Here is a 20,419-nt window from a genome sequence, read left to right on the forward strand (position 1 = left end):
TCTTTCGCAACTTTGACGCAAATTTTTCACAGGTTTGTTATTTTGTGCATGTTGAGATGCATGTTGACACCAAGTGAGAACTAACACTGGTCTTTGAAAATTACCAAAGGTGTCCGGTGTCTATAAACTTTTCACTGACAATATGACTATAAAGACACATCAATTAAGACATACCATCTGCCTGTCATCTCGTACATCACATTACACATCACAGCGTCTTTAATATCATAATGGTTTATGTACAGCAAAAAATGTCAATGGCACAGGATGTATTAATAAAGAAATCTGTACAAAAGATCATTTCAACAAATACATCTGTGATAGGTAGAAGTAAGTCTAGCAACAAACACCTGCTAGTATCTACCTATGCTTATGAAAATCAGGCTGGGCACATTTCATTTTTACTAACTTGTTCGAGGCAGAGATAGTAGGCTTGAATTCAAGTCTGAAATCATGCGTTTATATTCATTACTCCATTAAGGTGACTGCCTTATTAGCTCGGTCTTGGTCCTTGAGCGGCGCTGGAATGGGCTGATGTCTATGCAAGGAGGTGCGTTTTTGCGGTCATTTTTGCGGTCTTAACCACTAACTGTTTCGGTCGTTTGCCAAAGGTTATTCACTGGCTAGTGACCGAAACAGTTATTAGTAACAGCCGCGAAAATGCACCCCCCCCCCCCCCCCGAGGCAAAAACATAAAGAGCCTTAATGCTTAGCTGAAGAATGCCCAGCATGACTTGAGTTTATTCAAGAACTAACAATTTTTGTCCATGAAAATACAGTGTTTCTGTAGGCCAATATTTCTTTTTGTGAACCCACATGATCTCAGACTTGAAACCAAGACTATATTGATGTTAGCCGGTATCTGTTCTCATTCTGGCATATCTACTAGTAATTTAATTGATGAGAAGGATACCAGCCAACAACCACAATTTATGCACGGCACCCACTGTAGGATCATTTTTGCTGAAGTTTTATATAAATAATTGTTGTAAAAAATAAACAATAAATAAATTACTTTAGAAATGAACATTATATAAACGTTCATCCTCCAAAATAACATTAATGCAATCTCTTCTACTCTTTTTATAGATTTTTTTTTCTTCAAATAAATTTATTTGATACAAAAACATGCAGTTCTTAATCACCTAAATAATTTCTTTAACGATCATGTTTGATAATAAAACACTGTCTAAAGCAGTGGCATCAGCTTCCCAAAATGAAAACTATGCACATCTTGCTTTAAGGACATTGGACACTATTGGTAATTGTCAAAGACCAGTCTTCTCACTTGGTGTATCTCAACATATGCACAAAATAACGAACCTGTGAAAATTTGAGCTTGACTGGTCGTTGAAGTTGCGAGATAATAATGAACGAAGTTGTGTGCTTTCAGATGCTTGATTTTGAGACCTCAAATTCTAAATCTGAGGTCTCAAAATCAAATTCGTGGAAAATTGCTTCTTTCTTGAAAAGTTTGTTACTTCATAGGGAGCCGTTTCTCACAATGTGTTATACTATTAACAGCTCCCTATTACTCGTTACCAAGCAAGGTTTTATGCTAATAATTATTTTGAGTAATTACCAACAGTGTCCACTGCCTTTAAGCAGTGGCATCAGCTTCCAAGAATGAAAACTATTCATATCGTGCTTTAAGGTACAGTAATATTACCATATGTACACAATACTCTATTCATCCAAATATAAATACAAACATTAATTTATTTATAAGGTGATTTTAAAAAGTTGTTTTATCTACATAAAGGACACAAGCAGTTAGCTCTCCGTAACGGCAAAAAATCAATTTGGCCATTGTGTTAAAAAAATGTAAAATATATCCGTTTTTGGGTAGGTAAAAAGCATAGACCCCCCTTCATAGGGCGCCGTAATAGAAACCTGTACACATGTAAGCACAGCAGCCACCACTTGGACAATGATAGGTCTCCGTTTGACATCAATGAGGGCGCTGTTTCAGTTTCGTTCGAAATTGGTCAATTTCAGTTCCATTTTTTTAATGTCTGCTGGAACCTTGGCCCGAGATGTTCGACAATTATGCATCAACTAGAACGTTTACAATTGGTCACCAAAGAATGAGCAAGTGATGAAATTTAGTACTGTAGTGTCACCTGGGCCCAACTTCATAGCACTGCTTAGCAGCAAATTTTGTGCTTACTGTGCGATTTCCATTTCAAAGCGCTGCTAACTGTAAGCACATGAAAAGGCATGCTAACCTTCCGGTGCTTACTGCACGAAAATAAATGACGTCAATGGAAATCCATCAAAAACGCAAAATGGCCGCCTATTTTTTTCTGCTAACCTGTGAAATATGCTTGCACCTTAGTAAATTTTTCTGCTACCGTAAGCGCGCTATGAAATTGGGCCCAGGTGAGCCCAATAAAGCCTGAATACACAGAAACCTGTTAAGCACAGAAAATTTTTCTTTAGCAAAGCCAGGTTACCAGCCAACATTCCATAAAGTTTACATTGTTGCGACTGGTGCCCCACTCATTTTGTGCTTACAAAAGGAATTTGCTAAGCAGTACTTTCTGATAAACAGCTTTATGAAATTGGGCCCAGATGATCCCAATTTAAAGAGCAGAAAAAAAACAGTGCTTAGACAGTTCATCTTCCTCAGCAAACAAAAATTGCCTCTAGTGTGTTCTCTTGTCTACACAACGATAATAGTAATTTTTGGGGTTAAACAAAGAAAAATTACTAGAGCGCGAATAACCTTCTGCAACAACGTGCCAGCACTCTACCAACTGACCTATCTTCGTGAAATCAAGCAGACCAAATAAACTCAACTTGAAATAGATTGGTCCAACATCCACATACATAGCTAAATGTATGATATTTCTATTTTTGTTTTCCCCCAAAGTCATAGGTTGCTAACTGATCATTGTATAATCAAACAAATATTTTTAAGAGGCTTGACACGTTATAACTGCTTGGAACACAAAAATATGTTCATATTATTGAAATTTTTTGTTGGCGAAACAGCTCCGCATTTGTACACAAACTCAATCATGTCTAGTTATTTTTAGGTTTTTGTACATAAGCTTTATGAAATTGGGCCCTGCGATACATCCCAGACAGGCTACGCATTATTTGGCAGGTGATGATGCACTGAAATAAACGAGCTACCTCAGCCAAGGTCACGTTTCCAATGTTCATACTTAAAGGCACTGGACACTATTGGTAGTTGGTAATTTAAATAATTGTTAGCATAAAAAACTTGCTTGGTAATGAGCAATGGAGAGCTGTTGAAAGTATGAAACATTCTGAGAAACGGCTTCCTCTGAAGTAACGTAGTTTTCGAGGAAGAGGTAATTTCTCACTCAAATTTTAAACGTCTTTTTAGTCATCTGAAACCACACAAAAAATCGTGCAACAAGCGTGTTTATTCTTTCATTATTCTCTTGCAACTTCAACAACCAATCAAGTCAAACTTTTCACAGATTTGGTATTTTATGCATATTAATGGGACACACAAAGTGAGAATACTGGTCTTTGACAATTACCAAATGTATCCAGTGCCTTTAAAGGCATTGTACACAATTGGTAATTGTCAAAGACCAGTGTTCTCACTTGGTGTATCCCAACATAAGCATAAAATAACAAGCCTGTGAAAATTTGGGCTCAATCGGTCATCGAAGTTGCAAGAAAATGATGGGGGAAAAAACACCCGTGTTGGACGAATTTGTGTGCTTTCAGATAGGAATAAAATACTTCTAGCTAGAAGTCTTTTATTGTTTTAGTGAGAAATTACCTCTTTCTCAAAAACTACGTTACTTCAGGAGGGAGTCGTGTCCCACAATGTTTTGTACTACCAACAGCTCTCCAATGCTCGTAACCAAGTCAGTTTTTAAGTAAATATTTGCTTTGAGTAATTACCAAACATGTACCTTCCCTTTAAAATGTAAACACAGACAATGCAATACATTATAAATACCCATGGCCAGTGCTACACCACCATGGACTGTTCTGACTATCGAAACCCAGGCAACCCATTCAGATTCCCCATCAACGTAAACAGTTCTCACGCATACATTTGTTTTACCTTACTATTTTCAGGCCGATTTTTTTTGTTTTTTTGGTTTTACTTTTATAGCAAATGTTGCTGTATGTATTCAGTCTATATCATTCATTAAAATAATCTGTCATATAATCTTTCTTATTTGTTTTTTTAAATAATCTGTAAACGCTCAATTAACATTCAAAATCAAAGCACACAGTAACCTCCAGCCTTGTTCCATGATGTATTATTATCATGGATTCGCTGGAGCCGATTTCCTACCACTTTATGCCATCTAAGCCAAATGTCATGAGCTGATTATAACATATATGCCTCTAGCTGGGAGATGATTTTATTTAAAGCAGACATTTTTTACCCATCTCTCTTTTCTTTCTTTTTTCTTCAAGTTTTCTTCATGGCGCAACTCTTAGATTATTCATTTCAAAGCAATTGTATGAAGAAACATTTCTCAAAATTGGATAATAGTTTTCTCTTGGTGTAATCTGAATGAACAGAAAGTTACATTTTAGAGGTTTACAGATCCTCTACACCATTTCAAATGGATACCTCAAGGTCTGGGCCCAATTTCATAGAGCTGCTAAGAACAAAAATTTGCTTAGCATGAAATTTCTTCCTTGATAAAAACAGAATTACCAACCAAATTTCCACGTGATTTTCAGGATAAGCAAACAACAGCTGAATACCAGTAACAAGCAATATGCAACAAATGGTAATTTGGTTGGTAATCCTGTTTTTATCAAGGAAGAAATTTCATGCTAAGCAAATTTTGGTGCTTAGTAGCTCTATGAAATTGGGTCCTGATGCAGGAAAAGTCTCTTTATCTCTGCAGGCCTGGAATTTCCATTCAAAAGTTTCCCTTAGACTTAAAGATTCTCCAATGGAAGTGCCCTTTTTTAAATTGAAAATGGCCATGCCCTCTCGAAGACGAAATTCCAGGCCTGGCTAAGTGATGGCAAGTTTGCACAGAACGCCTACAAAAAGCGTGGGAGCTGCAAATATCACACCAGTTTATATTCCGTATGTTTGTGCACACAATCTTTTCTATAATAAGCACAGAAAAATGCTTACTACGGGTGAGAGTTACTGCCAACAAAAATGTCTCAAAATAGGATATAAATAAGAGGAGGTATGCTGATAGCATATCCATCTTTTGGTAACCCCTGGAGCTCTTCGTTTCAAGGAGCTACTGGAAAGTATCCTCAGCAATCTTGGGATTTCTTGATATGTGCACAAAATAAAAGCAATCTTTTTTTTCATGAGGAAGACAAAAAGATACAAGTCTGAAACTTATCACCTCTGTAGTTCAACAGCTCTATCAAATTTCACCTCCTAACCAATAGTTTGCTCCACAAGAAAAAACTGTGCTTAGCAAATCCAACGATAAATTTAGCAACTAACAATAGGTGCATCTGTAAGTAGGCTTTGAAACTTTGCATGATGGATGTCCTTTTTAGTAAGCATTTAAAATGGACACTAATAAACACGTATGTTGAGAGGCATCATGACATTTAGCTTAGTACATGAACATTGTGGTCAAATCAAACATACCATACCCAACTCGTTCCAATAAATTAACAAAGAAAAAACACAGAACCGACAACTTCAAGTTTCTAAAACAGCATGAAATAAAAAACATAAACAAAAACAGAGACCAAAACATTGATGGAAATTATGCCAGTGTTTCCCCTGCTACCAACAAGAGGTGGTTAGTAACAGCCTTGCTTATTTTTCCCGCCAAAAATTCCTGGCCAATTTCAACACTTCACATCAGTTGACTTCCAAACAGATGGAGAGAAAAAGTAGATTTTGAATTCTGCATGTGCATAAAATGCAAATTGAATTCCAAAACGCTTTGTACTTTGTTATTTCCCTGGTGATTGCCTTGGTGCCCCTTGAAGCGCTTCCAGTATAAACAAATTCCCCTACAGAGGTGTCCTTTACTTGAAAAGAAAACCGACTTGCCTTGTGGCAAGAATGAAGTACCTGGACTGAGAATATCATGGCCGATAGGCTGAGGGGAAATACTTGGCAATAGATAGTTCCCAATAGACGCCATCTTTGCGGGCAAATCTAAATTGACTTATGATATGCATCAGTTTTGCTACATGGCCAAGTAGTTTACCTGTCAATCATGCAAAGAATTTGATAAAACATGCCTGCGTCAAGCAGTATTTACGCAAACTGCATAGTTGTGCGTTGAAAAAATTTAAGATAATCGCCCGCAAAGATGGCTGACTTTGCAATTTGTATTATCACAAAGAGAACTCTTTATAGACCTTTATCATGCTGCCACCATCTTGGTCATGTTCCCTGTATCCAACAACAGTAACAGATGCTTATATTCATCGTACAAAAAAGAACCAGACTAACTTTCCTTCCAGCCTCAGTATGGTTACATTGGTTTGAATGTGAGAAAATCAAGATGGCCGCATAAGATAAAGGTCTATGCATGATGGCTCAATGCAAATGTTCCGCAAATTTCCATTTTATAATCAAATGCATGTATAGAGGTATGAAAGACAAATCATACACTAAATGTGTTGACGGAGCTTGAAGGCACAAAATATGAAAGAAAAATAAAAAATTCTATTGGCACTTTACCCACATTACATAAAACTACAGGGTCCAATTTCATGATGCTGCTAAGCACGCAATTTTGCTTAGCATAAAATTTCTTCCTTGATAAAAACAGGATTACCGACCAAATTTCCATTTTTGTGCATAGTGCTGTACTGGTTTTCATCTGTCGTTTGCTTCTCCCAAAAATCGCATGGAAATTTGGTTGGTAATCCTATTTTTATCAAGGCAAAAAAAATCATACTAAGCAAATTTTTGTGCTTAGCAGCTCTATGAAATTGGGCCCCTGCAGACATGCATGTTACAAAAACCCGGGGCCTCATTTCATGGTGTCGCTTACCACAGAATTCTGCACTCAACATCTGCACCAATACAAGCGTGCGAACCTTTGAGCCATAAAGCGCAGAGATTCCGCGGATTGCAGCACCATTTTCCCCGGATCCCGTAATTAATTAATATACTTCCCAACTCTGATTGCGAATTAATGCAACATTGCTCGTTGTAAATCTGCTCCCAATTATCAATATCAAATATGCATATTTATATGCACATAATGTAGGAATTCATAAAAAAAATTATCATTAATAATAATTTAACAATAAAAAATATATTTTAACAAAATGATTTGAGGTTAGAATATTATACTAGGGAGACTTTTAATTTCCACTTGTGAGTTTTTTTTAGTTTTTTTTTAGCATTCCACACAAAGCTCTTTAACTTTGTCTACGAGTCATCAGTTTTTATCGCAACATTTTCTTGAAAATAGCGTCAAGACATTCTGTAGTAAGCCAGCACAGCAAGGGAGAGAAACTGAGCGTGTATTTAGTTTAGGACAACTTATGGATGGTTACCATAAAAGTTAAATGTTGTGAAGCCAAAAAGAACCCATTCTTGTACCAAATTTATTTGGAAATATTTTTTCTTTAAACTACATACAAGGATCTTTCATGGACCTCACAGACCTTAATTCAATCAGAGTTCCATAAAATACATTTAGCTTTCTGGAAACAAAAAATTAGTTTCCAGTTTCATTGTGCTGCAGCAAAAAATCAGTGTGATTACCAAACTGGAAAAAACGTCAACCCCTGAAAAATGTACAAGAACTATCGACATCCGAGGAGTATCTTTTACCACATAAAAAACTTCTAAACCGACAAAACCGTGCCTACATTTTACAATAGTACACTTAAATAAATCTCACACTTTTTACAGAATTACAAAATGGTGAATTTGATGTCAGAGTGGTGAATTGAATTGGATGTCAGTATGGTGATGTGTCACCACCGCAGCAATCTGGGCCCCATTTCATAGAGCCGCTTAAAAGCAAATTATGCTGACCGGAATAAGGCTACCACCCAAACTAGCATGTCACACGTTTGTGACTGGTATCCTGCCAATTTCCGCTTAGCAATACATTTTTTTAAAGCAATGTTTTCTGCTTAAGCAGCTCTATGAAGCTGGGCTCTGTCTGGCTGAACTGCACAGTGACTCGGAGACTGGTCTCAAACGATAGTTGATCTGATGTGATGACATTTTAGTGTTTGGACCTGAAACAAGAAGTCCACTTAATGTAAGGTCTTGAAACACTATGTGGACTTACACACGTCCACACAGTGATGTTTTCACAAAGTTGAAGCATACTGAGACAAGAAGTCCACTCAATGTTAGATCTTGCAACATTACGTGGACTTACACACGTCCACACAGTGTTGTTTTCACAGGGTTGAAGCATACTTCTTTTTACACTTGTACACAAAGGAATGTCCACAGTGTGTATGCAACATGCAAAAGAGACCCTTCCATGTGTGTGTGTAGTGAGAAGCCACAAGAGCACTGCATCTAATGCCGTTACAACATCCACATAAAAAAACAAACCACAAATCCGAACCTTCAAGACACTACATTTTACTCTGTTTTGTACCATGAAGCCTGGTTGATGATGATGATGAAGATCATGATGATGAAAAATTTGTAATAACAGCTGTGTGTTGTTTCAAGCTTCACTCATGACCACTTGATCTACATAAAGAAACACGCAGTCGATACCTGCCCTTTCCAACGTTCAACAACCATACATCCCTGTGTGTTGACTTCAAAACATCATCTACCTGCTGTGGCAGTTATAGTCTCCAATCAATCACTTTTTTTAACAGCATTTTTATTATATGAGAGCAAAATGATAAGTGGGCACTTTGGGTCTTGGCACCATCATAAACATAGAATATTGCAATGGACAATGTGACATCTGAAGCAACCCCGCTGCTTTTTCCTGTGTATTCGTTGAGTTCTGTTAACACACATTCTCAGTCACAATCCCAGCCATTGTCTTTAATCATATGAGCCAGCTCAATGATGTATTTGCCCTCCTTATACTTCTGGCTGTTCTCAAAGGCATGTTCCTGCAGCAAAGAAAAAAAGACAGAAGAAAAACAATTGTAAGATAAGATAATTGTGACCCGCTCTGTGAAAATGAGTCAGATGTAGGCAATTTCAAGAATTGAATTATCATGGCTGGAAAGAACACATCAGCAGCAGTAATTTGGTATATGTCTAAGCTTTGGGGTGTATCGCGTTGCTGAGTTACTCCCGTTTGAAATTAGCCACTACACCATTTTTTGTGAAAAACGAATTACAAGTAAAATGATATGTTAAACTACCATTAAGTGCAAAAGGATACAAATTAGAAAATAAGTATGATCACAAAATTGTTGTATTTATAGCTTTATTGCCTAAAAGTAAGTGCTCTAAAGGTTAACCATGCAACTAAAGATCTTAAAAAGAAGAAACAAAGATATTTTTTTTTTTACATTTTCCACAATAAACTGTCCATAACTTGATATTGCATTGGACGACATGTGACTCGTTTTCACAGAGTGGGTCACAAATATTTGTTCGGCCACTGTTTAAAAACCATAACATCACGAAATTGTTGTGCACCTCGAGCTTTCTGAAAAATAATTAACTCAAAACCAAGATCATTTAAAAGAATACTTACAATATATTTCTGCTATTGCAATAGCAGAAAGCAATAGCAGAAATAAATTGACATAAAAACAAACATTGAGTACATTGGCTCTTTTCGGAGTCAAAAAGATATTTACTACGTGCATACTGATTAACCCATAAACGTTGTCATTAAATCGTAGCCGGCCCATGACGAACATCAAATGATGGCTCACCCATCAATTACTGCATTAGCGTCCTCAATAGATAAAACCGTAGGGCGCTCACGTGCAGCAACTGGATGACAGTTCATAATTCCACGAACATAGTCACAGAGCGAGGCCAAATTTCAGAGCTGCATAAGCACTTAAAGTCGCTCAGCACAGCAACCCCATGCCTACTAGATAAAGGTTACCAGCCAAAATACCATATCACATGTACAATTTGAGACTGGTATTCTGCTAACTTCTTCTAAGCAGGAAACAATTGTTAACAAAAATTTCTGCTAAGCAACCTTATGAAATTGGGCCCTGCTTTGATCATAAGGTTTATCGCGATTAGCAAAATATCAAGAGAGGGCGCTGTTGAACCCACACAAAGGTATAGGCGTTGTGTGCGCGAGTCGTAGAAACTGCATAGAACCCGCCCCATATTCCTTCCCACAATGCATTGCGTTTCTGAATCGTGATAAACCTTATGACATAGCCCCTTTAAAACAAACTCACATATTTCCATCCGAGTGTAGTTTTACAGCATTCACAGAAGATATCGGATACAGCGTGTAAGCCTGTTAGTAGAACTCTCTCCTCGGCTGGACCACATGCTATATTCACTCTGCAATTTATCAACAAACGAAAAGGACTCCATTACAATAATAACAACAACAACAATAATAACGGCCAGACATGTTTATCTATAGGCCTGACCCCTACAGAGATAACCATAACTGGTTTACCAAGCAAAGCTATATCCGACCAAACAATGTGTTTGAGGAACTATTGTTCTGTAATAATAATTCTCTAAAATTGTATGCAATTACAAAGTTTATAAAAAGTTAATGAAACAATATGAAATATATGTGATCATTGAAATACACAAAGATAATCATGAACTGATTTTATTGCAGACCCAATAAAATAAACATCCATATTCTATGCAATTAAAACCCACACACGCATTTCTGCAATTCTCATAAACACATAAAAAATTAAATAGGATTTGAGGCATTGCATGGTGACGTATCAATGTACATTTGGTTTGCAGTAACACCATGTGTGTATAAAAAAAGTTGGGACAATTTCCTTCATAAAGTGGGGAGGCAACGTACACTGCGTCCTTTCCTACACTGCGAGACCCTAAAAGTAATTTTATTCGTTTTATTGCTACGTGCGGCATCACATGAACTAGCGTCAGGTATAGACTTGTCAACAAACAGATCCTGTCAGTCAGACAACCAGCCAAATAATGAGCTTGAACTGTGTACATCATACACAAAAAATTGTTTGTTACACTGAGTATCCACAAAAGGAAGTTTTTAGAGGTTTTTTTTGTGTGTGGTTTTTTAATAAGGAAACTATATTCGGAAATTACTTTCTGCTAAGATGATTCCCCTTGTGCACAAGGAACAGGGTTACAGTTGTGGTTTATTATGTGATAAATTGGTTTTTTTTTAATCTAATTTATGTCCAGAATGATTGTGTGTGGTTTATATTGTGTATTGCATCTTTGCAAGGAATAAGCTGAGTTGAATTGAATTGAATATTATAGTATTTTTGTCTTAACACCACACTTTGAATACATTGAACTCTTTTATATCATAAATAAGTATCTTTGAATAGTACTTTTTTAAATTACTAACAACTGTAAAAAACTAACAAGATTATAGTTACTTCTAGTTTCAATATTTCTCAAAACTTTGAAAAATTTCCATAAGATATAAATGTCATTGTCAGGCAGGTTTGTAAAGCACCCTAGTTGGGAAAAATAAAGTTTTTTTAGTATTAAAATATTTAGCCCTAACACAAAACTTTCAGTACATTGAGCTCTTGTGTTTTTGAATATTATTTAATACTAACATCTGTAAAACTAACAACATTTTATAGTTTCTTCCAATTTCAACATTTTTAGATTTGTTATTTTGGGGATGTTTGACTAAAAACTTTAGAAAAATAACCCCAAAATGTATATATGTTCTGGTTTTATTACTAAAAACAAATACATAGTTGGCAGCCACTGGCTGAAATAACCTTCTTTTCAAGTAAAATTGTATTAGTATAAAATAGCAAAACTACATATTAAAATGCTGAGGTCGTTTGCAAAGCACAACCTATACAGATGTTACAACATATCAGCTGCAACAACAACAAGCACTATACTAAAACTACACTACTTCATCATGTCTCCTTAAATAGCTACATGGAATGTGTCATAGATATCTTGCAATGTAATAGGGACAGGTTTAGAAGAGCCAAGAGTGAGAGAAAAAAACCCTGGGTATCGAGGGACTATATAGATGAAATCACTGCCAGTAACTTGACCCCTGAGTGCGGTGACATTGTTAGTCCTTCCAGCTTGTGCCAGATGGTTGAGCTTGTCAAACTAATATTACAATTACATATTACGTACACTATGTAATGACAGCTGCTTTATGCAACGTACACACAAGTAGGAAGTGTACAAAAAGACATCTTGAAAGCAAGTTTCCTTCGTTTTCTCAGCGAAACATTTGACAAGTTTTCGACATATAGTTAATCTTCCAGCTTGTGCCAGATGGTCGAGCTTGTCAAACTAATATCAGATTTACATTATAGATACATGTTATGGCAGCTGCTTTATGCAATTTAAACAAAAGTAGAAAGTGTATAAAAGACATCTTAAAGGCAGTGGACACTATTGGTAATTGTCAAAGACTAGCCTTCACAGTTAGTGTATCTCAACATGTGCATAAAATAACAAACCTGTGAGAATTTGAGCTCAATCGGTCATCAAAGTTGTGAGATAATAATGAAAGAAGAAAACACCCGAAGTCGTGTGCGTTTAGAGGGTTGATTTCGAGACCTCAAGTTCTAAACCTGAGGTCTCGAAATCAAATTCGTGGAAAATTACTTCTTTCTCCAAAAACTATGGCACGTCAGAGAGAGCTGTTTCTCACAATGTTTTATACCACCAACCTCTCCCCATTACTTGTCACCAAGAAAGATTTTTTGTAATAATTATTTTGAGTAATTACCAATAGTGTCCACTGCCTTTAAAAGCAAAGTTTTTTCTTTGTTTTGTCAACTAAATTTTTTTAACGATTTTTCGAAATTAAGTTTAGAGTGACCTCTTTTTCAAACCTCAAATTTATGTCCCAAGGGATATTCCAAATGGCGGGGATTCCACAAAATTATTGAAGGAATTTTCTGTTAAATATTATACAAATAATGGATGCTCTTTGAAATGAAGTTGAAGGGCTCTTTGACCATAGACTTTTGGAGAAACAGTAGGTTTTTTTTAGTCTTAAAGAATTAGCCGGGAGAATGAAGAGGCTGAACACGAACATATTTAAAGACACTGGACACTATTGGTAATTCTCAAAGACCAGTCTTCTCACTTGCTGTATCTCAACATGCACAAAATAACAAACCTCAATTGGTCATCAAAGTTGGGAGATAATAATGAAAGAAAAAACACCCTTGTCACAATGAGTTGTGCACTTTCAGATGCTTGATTTCGAGACCTCAAATTCTAAATACGAGGTCTTGAGATCGAATTCGATGAAAATTACTTCTTTCTCGAAAACTACGTCACTTCAGAGGGAGCCGTTTCTCACAATATTTTATACTATAAACCTCTACCCGTTACTCGTTAACTTTAAAGGAACACGTTGCCTTGGATTGGTCGAGTTGGTCTATAAAAAGCGTCTGTAACCGTTTGTTATAAAATGCATATGGTTAGAAAGATGTTGTAAAAGTAGAATACAATGATCTACACAAATATGCCTCGAAATTGCATGGTTTTCCTATTACCTCGTCGACTAACACGGTCAACCATTTATGGGAGTCAAATTTTTGACTCCCATAAATGGCCAACCGTGTTTCTTCGCGACGTAAAACAAAAACCGTGAAATTCCAAGGCAAGTTTGTGTAAGTCATTATATTTTACTTTTAAGTTATCTTTCTAACCGTATGCATTTTGTAACCACTGGTTTCAAGCACTTTTCAAAGACCAACTCGACCAATCCAAGGCAACGTGTGCAGAAGATCAGATAGTCTGAGCTCTGAAAGTGAGATTTCATACTTACACTGAATTGAATAGATACGCCCTGCCTTGACTTCCCTGAAATGACTAGAAAACAGGGACAAAAGAAACAGCAAATTAGTCTCATATCAATTCAATTAAACTAATATCAATTCAAAGACACACTTCTGGTCTCTAAAAGGAAAATATTGCATTTAGTACTCTCAGTAATAGACAAATAATAACAATGAAAAAAACATCAATTCTGGGTTAAACAAAGTAAATCTAGGTTAGTCGGATTTGCACCTATGACCTCTATTAAATGAAAAGCTATTTAGCCCTTATGTAGGTAGTCAGTCCCCAAATTAAAAACTGAAGCCCCCCTCCCCCAAACTAAAAATAAATAAATAATTAAGTAAAAATAAATAAATAAAACATATAAATACTGAAGTGGATGGCATCATAATAAAAGCTATACACTCACAAATCAAGTTCAGGTAATTAAGAATAAGAAACTTGGCAAATATTAATTAAATTTGGGTTGAAAAAAAAGAACAAGTATTTCCTTGTGGTAAAAAAACATACCACAAAAATGAAAATGATTCATTTGGGTTTTTAAAAACCCAAACATATACATGAAAATAGTTACACAAAGTAGAATGTTCTGAAAAAGGTTAAACCGTTCATTCATTTAAATTTAAATTCAATTCCAAGGCACAGTTCTAACATAAAAAGATTCAGAAATAACATGTTTAAATAAAAATTTGAACCTCCGTATTCTCAGTGTACATTTACGCAAATAAACCAATTTCGTACAGTTTTCATATTATAGTTTTTTGTAATACAATTTTCATACAAATTTTCTATTGAGCAGGGGAAAAAAACACTAAACATTTTGGCTGTTTATTGAAAAACATAACCAAAAATCAAAACAAACAAAAACAAACGAACATATACAAAAACAAATCAAACTAATGTTTTAAAAATAAAATGAGCCATTTACTGCATCCTTAATTTCTGTTCAAATTATTTATAAACAAATTTTCAGAAAGAACCAGTCGGTGTATTTTTTGGCGTGGGTTAATTCCAGCCGAGTTAGATTCCGTTCATGTGCTAATGATGTGCACGTGTCCACTAGACATTAGAGCACGTGCAGTTACTAAGCCCCACAATGACGTGCGTATATTATACTAAAGGCCAAGTAAAAAAAATTCCAGTTGACCGTCCGGGTTTTTCCCAAAAAGAAGAGGATGAGGGCCTATTATTTTTATTTTCTATTTCTTTCACAGGTGGCCGACAAGCATTTTAATTCAAACTCGCCACCAATTTTTTTAGTTTAAAGTCATCACTAGTTACAAGTTTTGTAAGTTTAATGAGAATGTCCACAGAAAATTAGTCTTTTTGAATAAGAAACAAAAGAAAAGTATAAAAAAAAAAAATAAAAAAAAAAAAAATGCGGCCTCAAAAAGGGGGAGGAGGGACGATCAACTGGTTTATTTTGTTTGGCCTGATGCATACTTCAGTGTTGCAGCCGTAGATGCATGGCATTGCCCATAAATCGGCAAGATGGCAAATACAGAATTTTTTTCGTGGAAACGAGATTTTATGAAACGGCGTGGGTGCTAGTGCGTGCATGCTGTTGTTGGGGGCAGATAGGGAAAATATTTGGGCGACTCTAGCTACGAGAGGAGGGGCAACAAAGTAATTTATGACCAGGGAGGAGGGAGTGAAGGCAATTGCCTCTGTTGTCTCCGTATTAGTGTCTGACCTGCACAGTGTACATGGATTTTTAAAAGAGTTTGGGTACTTTTTGTCAACACAAAACACAAACGTACACAGATGTACATTAAACTAACACGGTTTGAAGATAACGACTGGTACATTGTAGAAAGCTACCCTGAAAATATTACTTCCTAAGGTGCTGTAATGTTTGAGAAATTAGTAAAACAATTTCACGAAAATAATTTTTGTCTCAGTGAGACGAAAGTTATATAAGCATGTACATTGGTTTTACGCATCTCTCATGAAAACATTGCTCTGTGATTTTCAATTTTTTTTCTCAAAAGCTTGACGACTGATTAAGTTTAACGTTTAAAGGTAAAAGATATTACATACATAGTGATTGTGGATTCATGTCATGGCCAAAATCTTGATCTACAAAGGTATCAAAACCCTTTAACCAGAGTGAAACTTTATGAAATACATAATGACATAAGCGCTTAAAGCCATTGGACACTTTCGGTAAACAGTATTATCCAAAGGCCCACACTTCGTGTATCACAACTTATATACAAAATAACAAACCTGTGAAAATTTAGGCTCAATCCGTCATCGGAGCTGGGAGAAAATAACGGGGAAAACCCACCCTTGTTTCCGCACGTTTCGCTGTGTCATGACATGTGTTAAAAATAAATTGGTAATTCTCGATATATAGAGAATTGGTAATAGTTTTAATGTTTTCTCAAAAAGTAAAGCATTTCATGGAATAATATTTCAAGAGAAGTCTTTCACCATTACCCTCTGTAAAACCTGTAAGTTATTTGTAAATCTGTGAACTTGTGGGTTTTTTTCTGTTCCGAAAGTGTCCAATGGCTTTAAAACCGCAAAACTTTCAAGAGGTACTCCTAAGGAGTCGGCAGGGTCATCAACCCACGTTTCTAAATTGTAAGGCCTCAAAAGGTTTCTGGTTTTTTTTGCAACAAGGACAACTCCTGAAATCTGTGGGAAAATTTTGATGCAGTACCAAGACCAAGATAATAATAATAACCACTAGTTCTTATTAGCGCATTTTACAATTTCTGTCTCAATGCGCTTTACAAAATTTTTAAAAACAAAACACTCCATTTTAAGGGTAAGCACAAAATTGTTAAAGGAACACGTTGCCTTGGATTGGTCGAGTTGGTCTTTGAAAAGCGTTTGTAACCGTTTTTTATAAAATGCATATGGGTAGAAAGATGTTGTAAAAGTAGAATACAATGATCCACACAAACATGCCTCGAAATTGCGTGGTTTTCCTTTTACCTCGTCGACTAACACGTCGGCCATTTATGGGGGTCAAAATTTTGACTCCCATAAATGGCAGACCATGTTACTTCGCACAGTAGAAGGAAAACCACGCAATTTCGAGGCAAACTTGTGTGGATCATTGTATTCTACTTTTAAAACATCTTTCCAACCATATGCATTTCATAAAAAACGGTTACAAACGCTTTTGTTTTGACCAACTCGTCCGATCCAAGGCAACGTGTTCCTTTAAGATCAAAAACACAATCGTTCAAAGATTTTCAGTATTTGTGTCACTTCCTTTAATATTTTCGCTTAAAATACTCTAGTTTTTGAAAAATGAGTATAACAAATAGTTTTGAACTCAAATCCAAATGGAGAAATCACATCCCTGTTATTTGCATGTTGGGGAAAAATAATGTGTGATTTTCTTCACCAGGCTGACTTTAAAAAAGAGTCGGAATTCAAATAAAGTCTGAAATTTCTCATTCTCGATCTCAGCAAAGCAACTGAATTTGCTGCTACAGCTACATGTAGGGCTACAGCTACATTTCTGTGTCATCATGCATAGGTATAGGACATCCATAGCAACACTCATAGCAACAGCCGTAGCCATAGCTACTAGGATATGGCCTTACCTTTGATATGAGGTCATCATGGTTAGCCAGATGAGCCCTGCAGTGGATGCAGCTATAACGCCGGTGACAGCTCGGCAAGTACGCCTGGAATGTCTTCACCATTTTGTCAGAGTCTAGATACGTGCTTTGATCCTTAAATGCCGTTTCTCTTTTTTTATAGGGCCATCCAATGCCACACACACACAACGTTGAATCTATACTCGTATTGACGTTGGTCCTCACTGCCGAGCACACACGCAATCCTGACTAGCCGCGTCACGGTCTTCAAAAAATTGATTCGCACCTGTTGAGCTGACTTCCGAGAACGTCTAAGACATCAGTTAGTCTGCATCAATGAACTGGTCTAAACTCGCTTCGGATAAATCGCCTGGGATAAATGGGAATACTAATGACTCTGAGAGGACACCATGACACTTAAAACAGAAGAAGATGCATTACTGAGACACATGTGGTCGTCGTAGAGTGGTTGTCGTAAAGTGGTTGCTAGCTGCCCGAGTACCACAACCCTCAAGCAGTCCCAGAAGTTAATCCTCACATGCGTAGCACGTCACACCGTGTATCCACGTAATAGAGGTCTCAACGATACGGTCCCTTCAGAGGGAATGTACAGATGTCTCCCGGTTGGAGCATGGAACAATATGCACGACCCCACTGGACTGAACTTGTCAACGTTGACGTCGATGAGACGGGCAAATTCCGAGAGGCTGCCAGCTTTACGTGTCTCTTAGAAGAAGCTCAACTCAATCAACTTGAGTATCTGCAATGAAATAAATAAAAAATAACCATTATTACATGGAATACCTCATACCTCAATTTACTGTGTACATGTATGCTATAGCCAGTTAACTCTTGTGTTTTGGCATATTTTTGTAACTTCAACTTTTACCTAACATTGAAGCCATTGGCCTTTGGGCCAATGTGTTGAAAATAACAATATCTACCAGAAAAACATTATTTGGGTCCCCAATTTCATGCGGCTGCTTAAAAAAGCACATGATAGCGCTTTGCAAATTTTCTGCTAAAAAGCAAAATAAAGCAGGGTGACTGCCAAGCAACAATTTCACGGCTCTTCTTATAAATCATGGAACTCTGTGCATGCTTTACAAGGCATTCAAAGGGCAGAGTTACGTGGTAAGAAGAAATATGTATAGTGCCCAATTTTACACAGCTGTTTTAAAAAAGCCAATTGTAGCGCTTTGCAGATTTTCTGCTAAGGCAAAAATAAGGGCCCCATTTCATGGTTCTTGTTATCGCGCAGAGTACCTGTCCTTTACTGGGCATCCTAAGCGTGTTGAAAAGAAACATGAAATTGGACCCAGGTGCAAATGAAACATGGCATTTTGGCTGGTAATCTGGTTTTTTGCTTTGCCGGTTCTTATGCTTTAAAAACAACTCTATGACATAGTAGAGAATCATCATTTTTATCCCCACTTTCATGAGGACTCTATCTATTGAGATACGAGAAATTAGTTCATCACAAAATCAGGGGAGAGAGTCATTACTAACGAAAAAGTCTGAAACTTGGATACAAATTCAAAGGTATGTTGACATGATGGCATTTCTGCCGTTTGGTAACCCCTGGGGTTATAGATTCCAAGGAGCTTTTGGAAACAGTATCCAAAGCACTAGAGAAGTAGAACCAATGAGCAGGATTTCTTTGCTTGTGGAAAAAAATGTTGTCTGATTTTCTTCACCAGGCCGGCATAAACAGTCTGAATTCAGCCAAAAGTCTGAACAATCTCATCCCCGCAAAACTGAATATGACATGAGCCCCTGTTAAAATGTCAAATCACTCTTGCATTTAATTACAGTTTCCCGATAAAATCATTCCCATTCCTCTGGTAGACTAGCATTTAATAACCTGCAATCAGTCGGATGCATATAAAGCCATACACATTTCTAGGAAAAAGAAGTTGATCCACATCAATGCATTTTATACATGTATGCACATAATTTCAGACAAACATGTACCAAAGATCAAAGAAAACCCATTAGGCCTACATTTACATCAAAACATTATGGTAATGAGATGAGGTTATTATGATAAAAAGACCTTGACATGATGTATGTACATCAGGGACCATTTTCATAGAACTGTTTACATGAGAAATGTTTACCTTTCAAGGGAAGGTATATGTTTTGTAATCACTCTTTAAAGGCAGTGGACACTATTGGTAATTGCTCAAAAAAATTATTAGCATAAAACCTTTCTTGGTGACGAGTAATGGGGAAGAGAGGTTGATGGTATAAAACATTGTGAGAAACAGCTTCCTCTGAAGTGCCATAGTTTTTGAGAAAGAAGAAATATTCCATGAATTTGATTTTGAGACCTAAGATTTAGAACTTGAGGTCTCGAAATCAACCATCTAAACGTAAACAACTTCGTGTGACAAGAGTGTTTTTTCTTTCATTATTATCTCTCAAGTTCGATGACCGATTGAGCTCAAGTTTTCACAGGTTTGTTATTTTATGCTTATGTTGAGATACACCAACTGTGAAGGCTAGTCTTTGACAATTACCAATAGTGTCCACTGCCTTTAAATTAATGGAAATTAAAAACTATTGGTTAGAAGGCTGCAGTAGCTTTCAATTGTCTAAAACATTTTGAGAGACATTTCACTTTGAAGTAATGTGGTTATAATGTAAAAATACATCAATTTTTATGCCCCAAAATTTGAATCTGAGAAACGCTTTTTAGATTGTGTATAATTCTATTGGGGATTTTTATTCACTCCAGATTGTCTGCGATATTTCAATAATGCAAGCAAATCAAAAGGGTTCAACAAACCATACACTTTGCCTTAAGCAACTTCCTGCTAACCAAAATCAAGTAGGAATCCAGTTACAGGTGGAATGTGTAGTGGTATCATATATTTTGACTTGTAACCTAGTAGACCAAATTGTTTTGAGCTTAGCTACTTTTTTGTGCTTAAAGACACTGGACACTATTGGTAATTGTCAAAGACCAGTCTTCTCACTTAGTGTATCTCAACATATGCATACAAAA

At 36.4% G+C, this 20,419-nt stretch overlaps 2 protein-coding genes across 2 annotated transcripts in view; one reads left to right on the top strand and one right to left on the bottom strand.

Moving 5' to 3' along the window:
* The window catches only part of LOC139938154 (uncharacterized), a 313,018-nt gene that overhangs the window by 235,745 nt on the left and 56,854 nt on the right, over nt 1-20,419 (top strand). The window lies entirely within an intron of this gene.
* The window catches only part of LOC139938263 (protein yippee-like 2), a 39,994-nt gene continuing 19,759 nt past the window's right edge, over nt 185-20,419 (bottom strand). Inside the window, exons 2-5 of the mRNA XM_071933677.1 lie at nt 17,413-18,169; nt 13,836-13,879; nt 10,279-10,387; nt 185-9,009 (exon numbers count right to left, since the gene is read on the bottom strand). Coding sequence (XP_071789778.1) covers nt 8,914-9,009; nt 10,279-10,387; nt 13,836-13,879; nt 17,413-17,514 — 351 coding nt within the window. The 5' untranslated portion in view covers nt 17,515-18,169 and the 3' untranslated portion in view covers nt 185-8,913. The remainder of the gene's footprint in view (nt 9,010-10,278; nt 10,388-13,835; nt 13,880-17,412; nt 18,170-20,419) is intronic.

Source organism: Asterias amurensis, chromosome 6 (assembly GCF_032118995.1).
Source record: "Asterias amurensis chromosome 6, ASM3211899v1".
NCBI lineage: Eukaryota > Metazoa > Echinodermata > Asteroidea > Forcipulatida > Asteriidae > Asterias > Asterias amurensis.